General features: G+C 37.4%; 1 protein-coding gene across 1 annotated transcript in view; it reads left to right on the plus strand.

Annotated features, from left to right (window-relative positions):
- LOC126088335 (dynein axonemal heavy chain 10) overlaps positions 1-14,475 on the plus strand; it is a 1,153,099-nt gene that overhangs the window by 294,574 nt on the left and 844,050 nt on the right. The window contains exons 14-15 of the mRNA XM_049906469.1: positions 7,696-7,865; positions 7,951-8,042. Of these exons, the coding sequence (XP_049762426.1) occupies positions 7,696-7,865; positions 7,951-8,042 (262 nt within the window). The remainder of the gene's footprint in view (positions 1-7,695; positions 7,866-7,950; positions 8,043-14,475) is intronic.

Raw genomic sequence — 14,475 nt, forward strand, 5'->3', positions numbered from 1 at the left:
AAGAATAAATTATGAGAGAGATTAGCCTAGACCCAGATCCCTTGATCAACTGACTTCAAAAAATAAGCAGACTACTCAGAGAGTTCACTGTCTATGGCATGCTACAGCATAGGGTTCTGGCACTCATCTGCTGCAATGTGAGAAGGAGTAATGGGAATTTCAGCCAAGGTGTGTTGTCGTTCCGCATTGATATGAAATCAGAAGATCTCCAGTTGGTCAAATGCCAGGTCTGGTCCTTGAGGGTAAACGGGAGAGGGCATCCACATTTGCATGTTGTGCAGTGATCTTGTACTTGATGATGTAATTGTAGGAAGTAAGGAAAAGAGCACATCACTGGAAGCCAAGAGTGTGGCTCAAAGAGTGCTACTAATGATTTATGGTCTCTAACAAGGGTAAACGGGTCCCAAATATGTACGCATGGAATTTATTCATGGCAAAGATCATTGCCAGTGCCTCTTTCTCAATCTGGGAGTAATTGCTTGAGACAGTCATCAGCATTTAGGCAGTTGGTTTCTCCATACCATCATCATTAATGTGTGCCAGTGCTGTTCCAATGCCATAGCATCCATAGCAAAAACAAGAGAACATGAACTTCAGCTGTATGAAGGCCTGCTCGCAGGTTGGTGACCAGTGAAATGGAACACCTTTCTTCCGCAACTGGTTGAGGGGATGAATAATGTGTGCTGCCTGTGGAAGGAATTTAGAATAATAATTCACTTTCCCCAAAAAGACCTACACCTCCTGGAGGTTTTGGGGATGCAGCAGAAAGTCAGTAGCAGAAAAATTATGGATAGTGGGCTGAATCTAGTCTTTGGTGAGCAAGTGGCCAAGGTAGTCAACTTGTTCCTGAAAAAACTGGCATATTTGCAGACAGCACATGAGTGCTGCATCATGGAACATAGTAAAGAGGGTACATAGGTTATGCATGTGGTCTTGGCACATAGTAGCCATAACTGTTAAGTCATCAAGGTAATTGGTACAAGCTAGGATGGACATGATTAACTCTGGATGATTGCTGGAGCAGAAGAGATCCCAAAAGGCAAATGCTTGTATCTGTATTAGCTTAAAGATGTACGCATTGCAATTCCTCTTCTAGTGGAATCTGTTAATAAGCATCAACAACATATATTTTAGAAAAACACTCACCTCCAACAAGCTTTGAGAGGAGGTCCTCTTGACATGGTATGGAGTAGGTTTCCACCAGAGCTTGGGTACTGATCATTGACTTAAAATCACCACAATGCTGTAGGGAGTAGTTTGGCTTCTAGATCACGACCAGGGGTGTGGTCCAAGTGTTAGCATTGACCTATTCTATAGTCCCACTGTTGTAAAGACAGTTGAGTTCAAGCTTAAAAGCCATCGATAAGGAGACTGGAAGAGGATGATCTCGACAGAATTGGGGCACCATATCTGGACGTAAAGAAATATGTGCCTCAAAATTAGTGGCGCGCCTGAGGCCAGACTCAGAGACACAAAAGAGGCACAAAGTTCAACAAGTTCCTGGAAGGCGACTGTGTTCAATGTTGTCCATGATGGAGAACCCAAACAGAATGAAAGTATCGAGGCCAGAAATGTTGCCAGTTGAATGACTGTTGACAACACACAGTGTTCGTGGCCACGTAACCATCTTGTATGTTGCCGTAGTGGTGAATTGACCTCTGAGGGGACTTGAACTCTCACCATATGCAACCAGTTATGAGAGTGTGAGGCCAAAGCCAGGTAACCCAGACAAGTGTATGTTGGTAGATTGATGAGGGAAACTTGGAAACAACTCCTGTTTCAACTTGGAAACAAACATCCTGATGAGCAATCATGAGATTACTAAATAACTTGGGGGCACAACAATTGACCTGAAGTTCATGCACTGTTCTGTGATGCGAGTTAAGATTGGGGTTTGACTGATCTGATGCCTGACTTCAATGGGTGCAGTGCACCCAGCGATCGGGACAGTCTGCAAGGTTGGTGTATCACAAAACACTCAGGACAAGAAGGCAGACCCCACTGTTTGCACGGACATGACACGACTGTCTACTCAGAGGTCACTGACACATCTGAAGGTGATGAATTGTGACGATGCCTTTGAGAAGAAGGTTTGTGAGAATTCCGTCCCCGTGGCAGTCGTTGAACCACTGCAACCTGGTGGCAGGCCAGAAGATGTTCCTTACGTGCCTGCGTGATCTCAAAAGAGTGCGCAGTTTTCAGTGTGTCATACAAGGAACCATTGTCTAGCTTGAGGGCTACATTGCAAACTTCTGGATCAGGAGCCAACTGGATTACTACCTCATGAATTAGGTAATTGGCATATGCAGTATTGCAAGATGGATTAGCACAGGTGAAATCACAATGATGGCTCAGACCTTGCAAACTCATCACCCAAGAACGATAAGACTTTCCTGGTTGCTTGTGGTACTGATTGAACTCAACGCATGATGTGGCCACTTGGAACCATTGTGAATAATATTTCAACAGCAAAGAAACACGTTTACTTAAAAGTGAGTGCAGCCAGGTTTGAGAGGGGAGCCAACTTGTTAAGTAAGAAAAATGTCTCAGGGGAAGACCAAAAAATGGAAGAGCAGCTGTTGGAGACCATCATGAGGAATCCAAAAGCAGTGAAGTGTTGTTTCAGATGCTGCAAATACATGTCCCAATCCCCCTTGGTATCATTAAATGGTAGAAAGGTGGGTGAGTGGGACTCTGGGAGGTGAACAAAGTCTGAATGGGTCTTTGTGCTTGTAATTGTTCTGTCAGAAGCCAAATTTCCTGATGCAAAACGTCCATTTGCTGCTGGAGCTGCTGTTGAAACTACTGGTCCAGTTGCCACTGCAGGAGCAACTGTTGCTGTTGCTGTTCCACGTACTGTACAAGTTTTACATATATAATGCACTGTTAACCTTTCACCTTGTCACCAATTCTGGAAACTGGAATCAAGCAAGCCTGGAACACACTGGCTGATGGGTAAATGGCATCAACAGGAAATCACCAGTCCAATGCAGACACACACACCATACAGCAAAATACCAAGACCAGAGAGCAAAACCAGATCATATACTGGGATGTAGCAACTATCAGCAACCAGAACAATGATGAATACATAAACGATCACAAGTGCTGTTGGACCACAACTGTGGTCTGAGCTTCTGTGCTGCTGGCTTTATAGGACCACCGTAAGTGCTGATAGGCTGGTGCAGTGGGCGTGGCCTGTGCATAGGAGCACTGCTTAGCAGCTGTCATCTACATTCATGCCAGCTGGCAGGCTGTCAAAATTGTCAGACTGGGATAGCAGACATACCTTAAGAGCTATGAGCACTGTTCAGTCGAAGAGATGTGTTTCACAGTAACAAAGACTAACAAGTGCTCATAGCTCTTTTTTAAAGCATGCACTTTATTGCCCATCTTGACAGACATTTTTTCCTTGATTTTATCCACACCACCACATCTCAGAATATGGAAAGCAAAGTGCTTCAGTAATGCTCATAGCTCTTAAGATATGTATTTTAGACCCCAGTTTACTAGATTTTTTGCTTTGAATGATCATTCCTATCATGTCTCTGGATATTGACCATTACTCCTGGGACACTCTGTATAATATTTAACCATAAATAGCAACTAAAACCAAGGCTTAATATATTACTATACTGATTTTACACTGCTGTTAAAAGCTCTGACACATTCCAAAAATGCCAAAACCCAGTGTAGTATCGTTCGCAGTAAAAAACACACTACTTTGGGAGTACATTTGAAAACTTATTTGTAGAATGCAAGTTCCTTTTCAAAGTCAGTGATTTGTATTCATGTTTTGTGGTGTGTAACCAGAAATACTACTTACTTTGGAAAGCTATTAAATTTAGTTTAGTCTTTTCATGTGGGAACACCCCAATTGAGAACAATGTTTCAGACTGATGAAAATTTACTTATCAAAAACCAACATGACCAAAGTTTAATTGTGCAGAGAACTGTAGAAAATGCAAGATTCCATCAAATCATTCACAGTGCTCTGATTACCGAATTACTGTTTCTCATAAAAGATATGAGGCAAACCTTTGAGAGTCAAGAGAAGTTCAAAAAGGAGCAGAAATGTAAAGCACAGAAAATAGGAAATTTTCCTTAGCAATAAAGAAACTTCAGAAGGTGTAGAAAGTGAAGAATCTTGGAGCTCTGATAGAAGTAAAAACATAAAATTAAAAAATGAAAATTAGGGGAAGAAAACAACAATAATAACTTGTCATGGGTATATTTTATGTTGCATATTTCAGTCTGATTTACATTACTTGTCATTATAGAGAGTGTAATTTGTTATGTTATTACTAGTAGCAATTTAATACTATAAAGGACATAATAATTATGTTCTTATTATTATTTATGAGGTGTCTTTTTAAAGTAAGTATTGTTTTGAAATTCCACCACTGCAGCACCACAGTTAGCATTTGGCACTTAGTAGTAGTAATAGTAATACAGTACTATATAAGACATAAAAATTATGTTCTTATTATTATTTCTGAGGCTTGCTTTTGAAGTAAGTACTGTTTCGAAATTCCACCACTGCAGCAACATAATCAGCCTTTGGCCCATTTGCGCTGTGTTCTATACTCTGTTGGCAAGTCACAGAAGCTGTTGCAGACATTTGGCGTGTTTAGTTTTGTTAGTGATTATTCAAAATGTCTCATATGACTGAAAATTTGTGAGTAAATGAAATGCCTCTGAGAATCACAGTACCCATGAAATATGTGCTTTATGATTTCAATGTAATTTGATGAGTTTCCTCAAGTGTCCAAACGTGTGCTTTATTCAACTGTTACAGAACATTTAAATTATTGAAAGTTATGCTCATGCTGAGTACTGAAATTGCTGACTGAAGTGCACAAAACCAATCAATTAGCCAGTTCTCTGACATTCCTAGAGTGATACAATGCTGAAGGGATGAGTTTTTACACCAAACTGTAACAGATGATGAAACATGGGTGGCTTACATTACACCTGAACCAAAGCAACGATCCATGGACTGGTGTCATTCAACATTTTGGGACTGGAGGGGGGTATTGCTTGTGGATGTTTGCCTTATGGTAATACCATTAATTCTATGACTTATTGTCAGATTAAAAAAAAAAAATTGCTCCATGCAATCCATAACAAAAGACGTGACATGTAAAATACCTCCCTCGAATAGAGAAGAGAAGGACTTTAATTACCACCAATGCTGAATGAGAAAAAATTTACAGTTTCTCAGGTTCTGACTGTAGTTGGACAGTGGTAATAGTGAATTCTCGGTCATACCATCATAGCAACTTAATAGTTTTTACCTCCACTATTCACAAGTACAAAGATGAGTGAAACTAGAAAATTTCAATCACAGTGAATGAAAATTCACATAATAACTTAGCTGCTCCATATGATGAGACACTCAGCTTTGATATCCTTGAGGGTTGTTGCTTCAGAAAGTCTTGGAATCTTGTGTTGCTGTTGTACTAATTTTTAAATAAAACATATATTGTGACTGATTATCAAGTACATATGTGGAATATACATTGGCTGTCTGACAGCCTCTGAAAGACTCTCACACAAACAGCTTCTGAAAGGCAATAATGCAGACTGACTCGTGGCTCATGTTTCACTTCCTTTTATGTAAAAGTAAACAAGCAAAGACATTATTGAATGTAAGATTTACAAAATAACAATTAAAACTCGTGAGATGATTTTAGTTACTTACATAAAAAAATAGGCCTGACATTGCCCTTCATGTTTGGACATTTAGTTTGGAAAAGTTTACTTAATTTCATATACAATTTCTACGTATTTGCAGTGAACAATTTAAATTACATTTTAGTTAATTATAAACAAATCACTTTGAATAAAATATTATTAATAGTACTTTGGTTTGCTCTCAAGTAGAGTTACCATTTTAAATCATCATAATGAATCAACATTGTAGCTTTTCAGAAGTAGCGGAGAGGTAAACTTTCAAGAATATGTGGTGCCACGTGACTGCACAGTTCATATCACAAAATTTCAAAGTTGGATTATTAACAAATGGCTTATTCTCATTAGTTGCTAACATAAATTAGATAGTATATTAATGTGAAATTTAATCTGAGATAATAAACTCATTTGTACTGCTGGAACTGGGAATAGACAAAACAGTATAAAATCCAGAAAGTTAAAAATTCGAGCTAAAATGATCTCTTCAGAGGATGTTGTGATGAGGAAAGAATTTCAGATAGGGATGGGAAGGTAGTCCCATTTCACATGTTGAATAAGAAGATTGTTTTGTGTCTTGACAGTGCCCATCCACACACAACCAATTGACCTCTAGAGCTAATTGGATCCTTTGGCTGGGTACAATTTGATCAACCTTCTTGATACAACACCCAGTGACTATCATGTGTTCCTGCATTTGCAGAAGCATTTGAAAATGTCAAAAAGGCAATTTGCAATTGTTGTCTAATCATTGGGTAGATTTCTGTGAGGGTGGTATCCAAATCTGGTTGTATGATATAAGTGCCTTAATATTGGTGGGAATTACATAGAAAAGTAAATTAAAGTACAGGCTTTCATGTAAAAATAAATAGCTAAGAAAAATTTACTTGTCTTATATATGTTCCAGAATGGTACTTCCCTAAAAACTATGCCTCATATTTTATGTTATGAGTTTGTGTGCACTACGTTTCAAAATATACTATATAAAAAATTTAATGTAAAAAATAGTAATAAAAATGAGAGTGTTGGATGTCAATGGGAATACTGGAGACTGAAAAATAAAAATTTTAGAAAAAAATTTCCTTAGAAATAACTGAAAGTTTATATATATCACGAGTCGAGTCAGCGAAATTATATCAGTGAAATTATATTTATTTAGTCATGGATAAATATGAATGTCAATACCAAATTACAAGTGTGAACCATGACTAACATTCCTTTCTGTTTATTAAGGTTGAGCAAACAATATTTCTCTCCATATCCTCATTACAGTCTTCAACTCTCATTATATCAGAAGCATATATTTACTTTGCATTTAGAATGGGTGAATTACTGCTGAGTTCCTTATTCAAGTCAACAGAAGCTCATCACTTCTAGTAATGTGCTTGATCCAGTACATCATGTCATAACTGGATTTTGCACTGCCCACTTTGTCAGGCACAACAACCATCTAAGACAAACACTTCCATCTAATGTATAATTGGTACAGGAAGTAGTGTATTCTACAACACATATAAGAGTAGTTTTTACAGAAACTTGGCATTTTATCTGGAGCTGATGAGTAGATAACTTACCAAACTGATGCTTTAAAACAACATGCTTACTTGGCAAGTAACTAAGGAGATTTCATGAATGAAGTTTTCTGAGAAAACCAGTATTCTTAAACATTTATAAAATATCTATTTAGAGTTAAAAAGCAATGGGAACAACATCTTCTTTGCCAGAATCTAAATTTTCACACATTACAAGACAAAACCTATTCATAATCGTGGCTTGTTTTCCACAAATTAGTTTTGTGTGTCCATTTTTGGCATGGAAAGCTTTCTTCCATAAATTTCCTATTGCTTTTTCTCATTCTTGTCTTCCCATATGTTTGCTTGATTTAAATGCTCTAAAATGTATTTTGACATGTTTTTACTCTTGGACATGCCACAGCATCAATAAATGCTGTGGTAGATCTATGATGAATTCAATGTAATAAAGCCTTGGGTTGCTCTTTAACAGGGTAAAAAGAGGTCAATGAAGGAGTACCTCGAACAACAAAATAGGCAGCTTGATGAATTAGTTGTCAGAGTCAGAGGAAATTTGTCCAAAAATGATCGCAAGAAATTCAATACTGTGCTCATTATTGATGTTCATGCACGTGATATCATTGAAACATTTGTAAGAGACAGGTAAGCTAAGAAAATTCTTCTTCTGTCTAAAATCACAATTAACTTTTACCATATAAAAATAATAGAAGTATTTAATTTGTTTCAGCATTATGGATGAACAGGAATTTGAATGGGAAAGCCAACTGAGATTTTATTGGGTGAAATCAGTGGATAACTTGGTGGTTAGACAATGCACAGGTATTTAAAATTTCTTTCATAAGAACTAAAATTTGGAATAAATGTTAAATTTTGGAAACATATATTGCATTGTAATTATCATTAGTATGCTATCTTGACAGAAGAATATCTGGTTTTGTTTTTAACTCACCCTAAGTGTCAAGCTTTTCCTCACAATACCTTTCTCTAAAAGGTTCACATCACAGAAATGTGCGCTAAGTCCGCCACTGGCGCGCTGCCAAGATGACGTCGGCCAGCCTTATCGGTGCGGGGTCAAAGGTCAACTGGTCGATGTGATGACGTAACATGCTGTTACATACTCTATGCCGACAGATTCTAGATGTACCCTTGTCCGGTTCTCAGCTACGCTACAGTTCACTTTATTTATGAAAATAGAAAGTACAGTCTCCAACAAATTTTACATATTCACATACTCCTTTGCCTTTAATCCAAATAAATACAGATTCATTAAGAGATATTTTTCTCTTATTACGAGTATACAAAGACGATGCTGAAGTAGACATATTAGCTGATTTACCAAAGTCTTTATTTGCAAGTTCTGCCATATGATAGGTACGATAGGCAATAATGTCTCTATCAACAAAACTCTCAAGTCCACCAACACTAGGTACTCCACTACCACCACGTACAATGGCTACTGTCAACCAACCGGTCAACCAACCCAGGCACTCGTCGACGGACCTTGTGTTTTCTGTGGTTGTAGACTTAATTTTAGTATTGATCTTAATGATACTTTTTCACATGGTAATGGTTGGTTGACAGTAGCCATTGTACATGGTGGTAGTGGAGTACCTAGTGTTGGTGGACTTGAGAGTTTTGTTGATAGAGACATTATTGCCTATCGTACCTATCATATGGCAGAACTTGCAAATAAAGACTTTGGTAAATCAGCTTATATGTCTACTTCAGCATTGTCTTTGTATACTCGTAATAAGAGAAAGCAAACAGTCTATAAAACCATCGAGAACATTGAATTCTCAACATCTGCTGCAGACAAGAAGAAGAACGCTGTGAAGACTGTTGCTGCCCAGTCACTCGTCGATGGACCTTGTGTTTTCTGTGGTTGTAGACTTAATTTTAGTATTGATCTTAATGATACTTTTTCACATGGTAATGGTTGGTTGACAGTAGCCATTGTACGTGGTGGTAGTGGAGTACCTAGTGTTGGTTGACTTGAGAGTTTTGTTGATAGAGACATTATTGCCTATCGTACCTATCATATGGCAGAACTTGCAAATAAAGACTTTGGTAAATCAGCTTATATGTCTACTTCGTTGTATTAATACCTCAATGACGTATCATTCAATGCAGTTCTTTTATGGTTTTTGTTAAAAGCACTTCTATCTCTTCTGGAGAGCTATTTGTCTATGAGACAGATGACTGCTGAAGACTCTGTATGAGCAACTTGTGTAATACTTGTCAGTATCTCCAGGGAGCTACATTCAAATAAATTTTCCATTCTCTCATCCTTACATCCAAATATGAAATATGTCAATTTGCAAGTTGTAAACATTTACTTTTCCCTAGTAGCTGATGTATTGTCACAACAGTACCATGTAAAGAGGGACTAGCCACTAGAATTTCTATCCCCTTCAATTTGTTTAAAGCATTTTGATGTTGTTATTAAGATTTAAAGTTTTCATAAGGAACTGGAAGACAGTCTGACAACTATATTTGACTATAAAACTCAGCTTCTATGCACATGAATGAAAAAATGACAGATGATTTGAAAACCCCATCACTCATTTGAATAATTTTAGCCTTCTACTTAGCTGTTCCCAAAAAACGTCTCTGAATGAATGTCTGTGGAGAAATGGCAGTCCTTTCTTCCTCAAGAGCCAAAACTCGAACTGTAGTGATGTTGGACATTTGGGTCCGCATATTCCAACACATTCCAAAAGGGGTCCATTGGGTTCAGTAAGGAATACTGGGCAGGCCAGTACATTTTAGGAAATTATTGTCCTCTGAGCATTGCCTCACAGATACTGCTTTATGACAGAGTGCATTGTTATGCTGATCAAACTATCATTGTCTCCAAACTGTTCCTGTGATGTAAACAGTGTGCAGTGCTGTAAAATGTGCTCATAACCTCCTACAGTTAATGTTTCCTTGTGTGCGATAAGGGGATCACAGCTTAACCATCTAATCAGGAGGTGCTCCTTTGATGAAAATGTGTGACGGGACTTTCACACTGTATGCCATGGTATACTTTAAATATTACATAGAGGAACATTTTTTCTAAGGCTACTGTATTTGTAATAAGTAAAGGTATTATGGTTAGTTGCCCGATTTTTGCAACTTGACATCTCAGTGGGTAATTGCCCAATTACATATCAAATGGTCTAGGCATAGGTCCTCAGCCAAGTGTGAGAATTTTTTTTTTCTCATCATGTACTGCTTGTGTTATCTCTGGCAGTCATTTGTTAACATTAAAGTTACCAAGTTACACCAGGGTACCCCCATGTGGCTATGACTATTAATTGTTAGTCCTGTGAGTTAAATATCAGAGCTGATATTTTTTGTGGCACATAAAAAATGTGCACTATTTTATTTTTTCTGCTTTCCAAATCAAAACTAAGAATATCTGTTTAACTTTAAATTCAGTCCCGATTGTCAAACTTTCCTATATCCTTAGTTTCAGGATATTAAAAAACAAAATTCTGCTTATATCCAAATCTGCATATACATGACTACTCTTAAGTGTTTGGCAGAGTGTTCAAAGAACAAGGTACAGACTGTTTCATGACTGTTCTACTCTCAAAAAGCACACGGGAAAAATGAACACCTAAATTTCACTGTATGAGCTCTGTTTTCCCTCATTTTATCAAGTGACCATTCTTTCATATAAAATAAGGAGAAAATTGGTGATTGTAATTTCATGAATGGGTCTCATCTCATCAAAGGACACCTTTTATTTTTTGACACCCCGATGTGCTTATATGATACAAAATGAGCTGTTGTTCTTTGAAATTTTTTTATGTTCTCCATTAGTCTTACCTTGTAAGGGTCCCATATCGCACAGTAATACTCCAGAAGAGGACAAGACAAGTTTTTAGTAGTTGTTCCATTTTCCAAACGGTCTGCCAGTAAGATGCAAACCTTTGGTGTGCCTTCTCCACAACATTTTCTGTGTGATGGTCTTAATTTATTTCTTATTGTAATCCTTAGGTATTTAGCTGAAACCACAACCTTAAAAATTTGTGTTGTGTATCATTTAGCTGAAATTTAACAGACTATATTTTAGTGTTAATAAGGAGTATCTCACACTTTTTATTGTTTAGGGCCAGCTGCCACTTTTTGTGCAATAGAGATAACTTGTCTACACCATATTACAATTTTTTGATCTGCTGATGACTTTACTAGATGGTAAATGACAACATCATCAGCAAATAGACTGAGAGAGCTGCTGAGATAGTACCCTAAATCATTAATATAGATTAAAAACAACAGAAGACCTATAACACTTCCTTGAGAAACACTAGATATCATTTCTATTTCACTTGATGAGTTTTCATCAGTTTCTATAAACTGTGACCTTTCTAACAGGACAGCATAAATCCCATTGCACTACTGAGACAACATTCAATAGGGATGCAATTTGGTTAAAAGTCATATGCAAGGAATGCTATAAAAAGCCTTCAGGAAATCTAGAAGTTTGGAATCAGCTTGAGATCTCCTGTTGACAGCACTCATTACTTCATGTGAATTTGACAGCACTCACTACTTCATGTGAAAAAACGGCTAGTTGTGTTTCACAAGAATAATATTTTTCTTGAAACATGGTGACTGTATGTCAGCATCAGAGGTATTTCATGAATTTGTAACACAGTGCATGTTCCAGAATCTTACTACAAATTGATGTCAGTGATAGTGGTCTATAATTTATCATATTACTTCTGTTTCTTTTATTGTGTGTTGGTGTGATCCATCCTTAGGGACAGATCTTTTGGTGAGTGAGGCTGTTGTATATAGTTGTTAAATATGAAGCCATTACATCAATATTGTCTGAAAGGAATCTAATTGGTATACATTTTGAACCAGATTCTTCTTTGGTGAAGGAATTTCAGAATGCTGTGCTTATTAACTAAACAATGAAAAATCTAGGCTGGTGTAATAACAATATTATGAAAAGGGTAGATTCCTACTCATAATATAGAGTAAATGTTGGCTCACTACCACACACAGCAAAAAAACGTATACATTTGAGCTTTTGGCTGAAAGGCCATCTTCTAAAGTTGAAAACACACACACACACACACACACACACACACACACACATCAAACATGACCACTGTCTCTGGATGCTTGGGCCAGACTGCATACAGCAACTGCACCTGGCAAGAGAAGCAACTGTGGATGATGGGTGGTACAGCTAAGGTAAGGAGGAGGCTTGGGTGGGAAGGGATAGCTGGGTAAAGATGGGGAAAGGTGCAGTGCTGCTTGTGGAAGCATGCAAGGATGTAGAGGGCGCAGGGTAGCACGGCTAGATGCAGATGGATGATCTGGAAGGGGCAGGGGAAGGATAGTAATGGAGGAGGATAAGCAGCACTACACCTTCCCATACCCCTACCCTGCTATTGCTCCCCCTCTCCATCCCAACCTGTTCCTTACCTCCATCACCCACAGATTGCTTATCTCATCATGTACAATTGCTGTACACAGTCCGACCTCAGCAACTGGAGACAGCGATCATGTGTGTGTGTGTGTGATTGTGTGAATGTGTATGTTTTCTACTTTAGAAGACGACCTTTTTGGTCCAAAGCTCAAATATGTAGCAATCTTTTTGCTGTGCCTGTCTGCTACTCAATGTCTTCTCTATATGGTGTGCAGCAATCTATGTTTTTCATAATATTGTGTTTAGTACCTCTACATTAGTGGCTCTCTCATCAGTATATTATCATTGCCATCATACATTGAAGTTATTGGTTGTGTCTTTCCATTGGTATGCTTTTCATAGGACCAGAATATCTTTTGATTTTCTGCTAGATTTCAAGACAGAGTCTTGTTATGGAAACTATTAAATGTATCTTGCATTGAAGTATGCACTAAGTTTCTGGCATCTAAAAACCGTGGATAATATTGGAGATTTTTTGTTCTTCTGAATCTGGAATGGTTTCTTCATTATTATGCAAGAATGTCCTGACCTGTTCTGTGTACCACAGTGGTTTTGTTCAATCTCTTATTAACCTCTTGCATTGAAGTATGCACTAAGTTTCTGGCATCTAAAAACTGTGGATAATATTGGAGTTTTTTTGTTCTTCTGAATCAGGAATGCTTTCTTCATTATTATGCAAGAATGTCCTGACCTGTTCTGTGTACCACAGTGGTTTTGTTCAATCTCTTATTAATTTACTTGGTGTAATACCTCAGCTGGCATCAATACTATTTCTTTGAATGGAAGCCACATTTGGTCAGCATTTACATAGTATGAAAGTAATGGTGACTGCCTCATAGAAAGACATAAAGTGAATGTCTGTCTGAATGTTTTTAAAAAGATATTGGGTAGGCAGGGTAAAAATGCACATTTTTGGTTCTATGAAACATGTTTTAAAAAACTTGAAGCACTGTTGTATTAGTTATGTATGCAACACCTAGTTCTACATCTTGGTAACATATTATAAATGTTTTGTTGCCATCCTATTATTGTTAGAGATGTAATAAAATTATCCATAAAAAGTAACTTTACCTACTTTTATCCAGTGCTGTGACGTAAGAGTACACAGGCCTCAGCCAAGAGTACACTGTACATACTCCTACCCCCAACCATAGCAACTGGAAAGAAATAGGGTACATGTAAAAATTAAGAACTCTTGATTTTTAAAAACCAAATGAACATAATTATTTTATAATTAGTACCAGCCTTTTGCATATAACAGTTATAAAAATTACAATTAGTCGACTAGTCAGGGTTAATTGTCCTAAATTTGCACATTGATGCAACTAATAAGGACAGTGAAAAAAAAATTACCCTAAAGAACACTGGAAATGAACAGAAAAGAGCCATTTTGAAATTAAATAGCCCTAACTTATTTCAATTAAATAGAACTATCAGTGTTCCCAAAAGAACTGCTGCCACTTCCAGCACTCTAATTGGCAGTATATTTGTTGATATGAATAGAGCTAATCACACCACAGCAAAAAAAGTCATAAATGGTCTCTCTGATCATGATGGGCAAATACTCACCATTAACAACTTTAATGCACATCAGAGTAATGCTGGTGCTCAATGGAAAACCATTAGAGACATGAATGAGGAAAATATTCATCAGTTCAAATTATGCCTTCAGGAGACTGACTGGAGGTATGCTTATCTTGCAGGTGATGCTAATACAAAATATAATTTATTTACAGATGAAGTATCTGGAGTATTTGAAAGTGCCTTCCAAAAAAGATCTATAGACTACATGGCAGACAATCAGACAAAAAACCATGG

This window comes from Schistocerca cancellata, chromosome 6 (genome assembly GCF_023864275.1).
Source record: "Schistocerca cancellata isolate TAMUIC-IGC-003103 chromosome 6, iqSchCanc2.1, whole genome shotgun sequence".
NCBI classification, from domain to species: domain Eukaryota; kingdom Metazoa; phylum Arthropoda; class Insecta; order Orthoptera; family Acrididae; genus Schistocerca; species Schistocerca cancellata.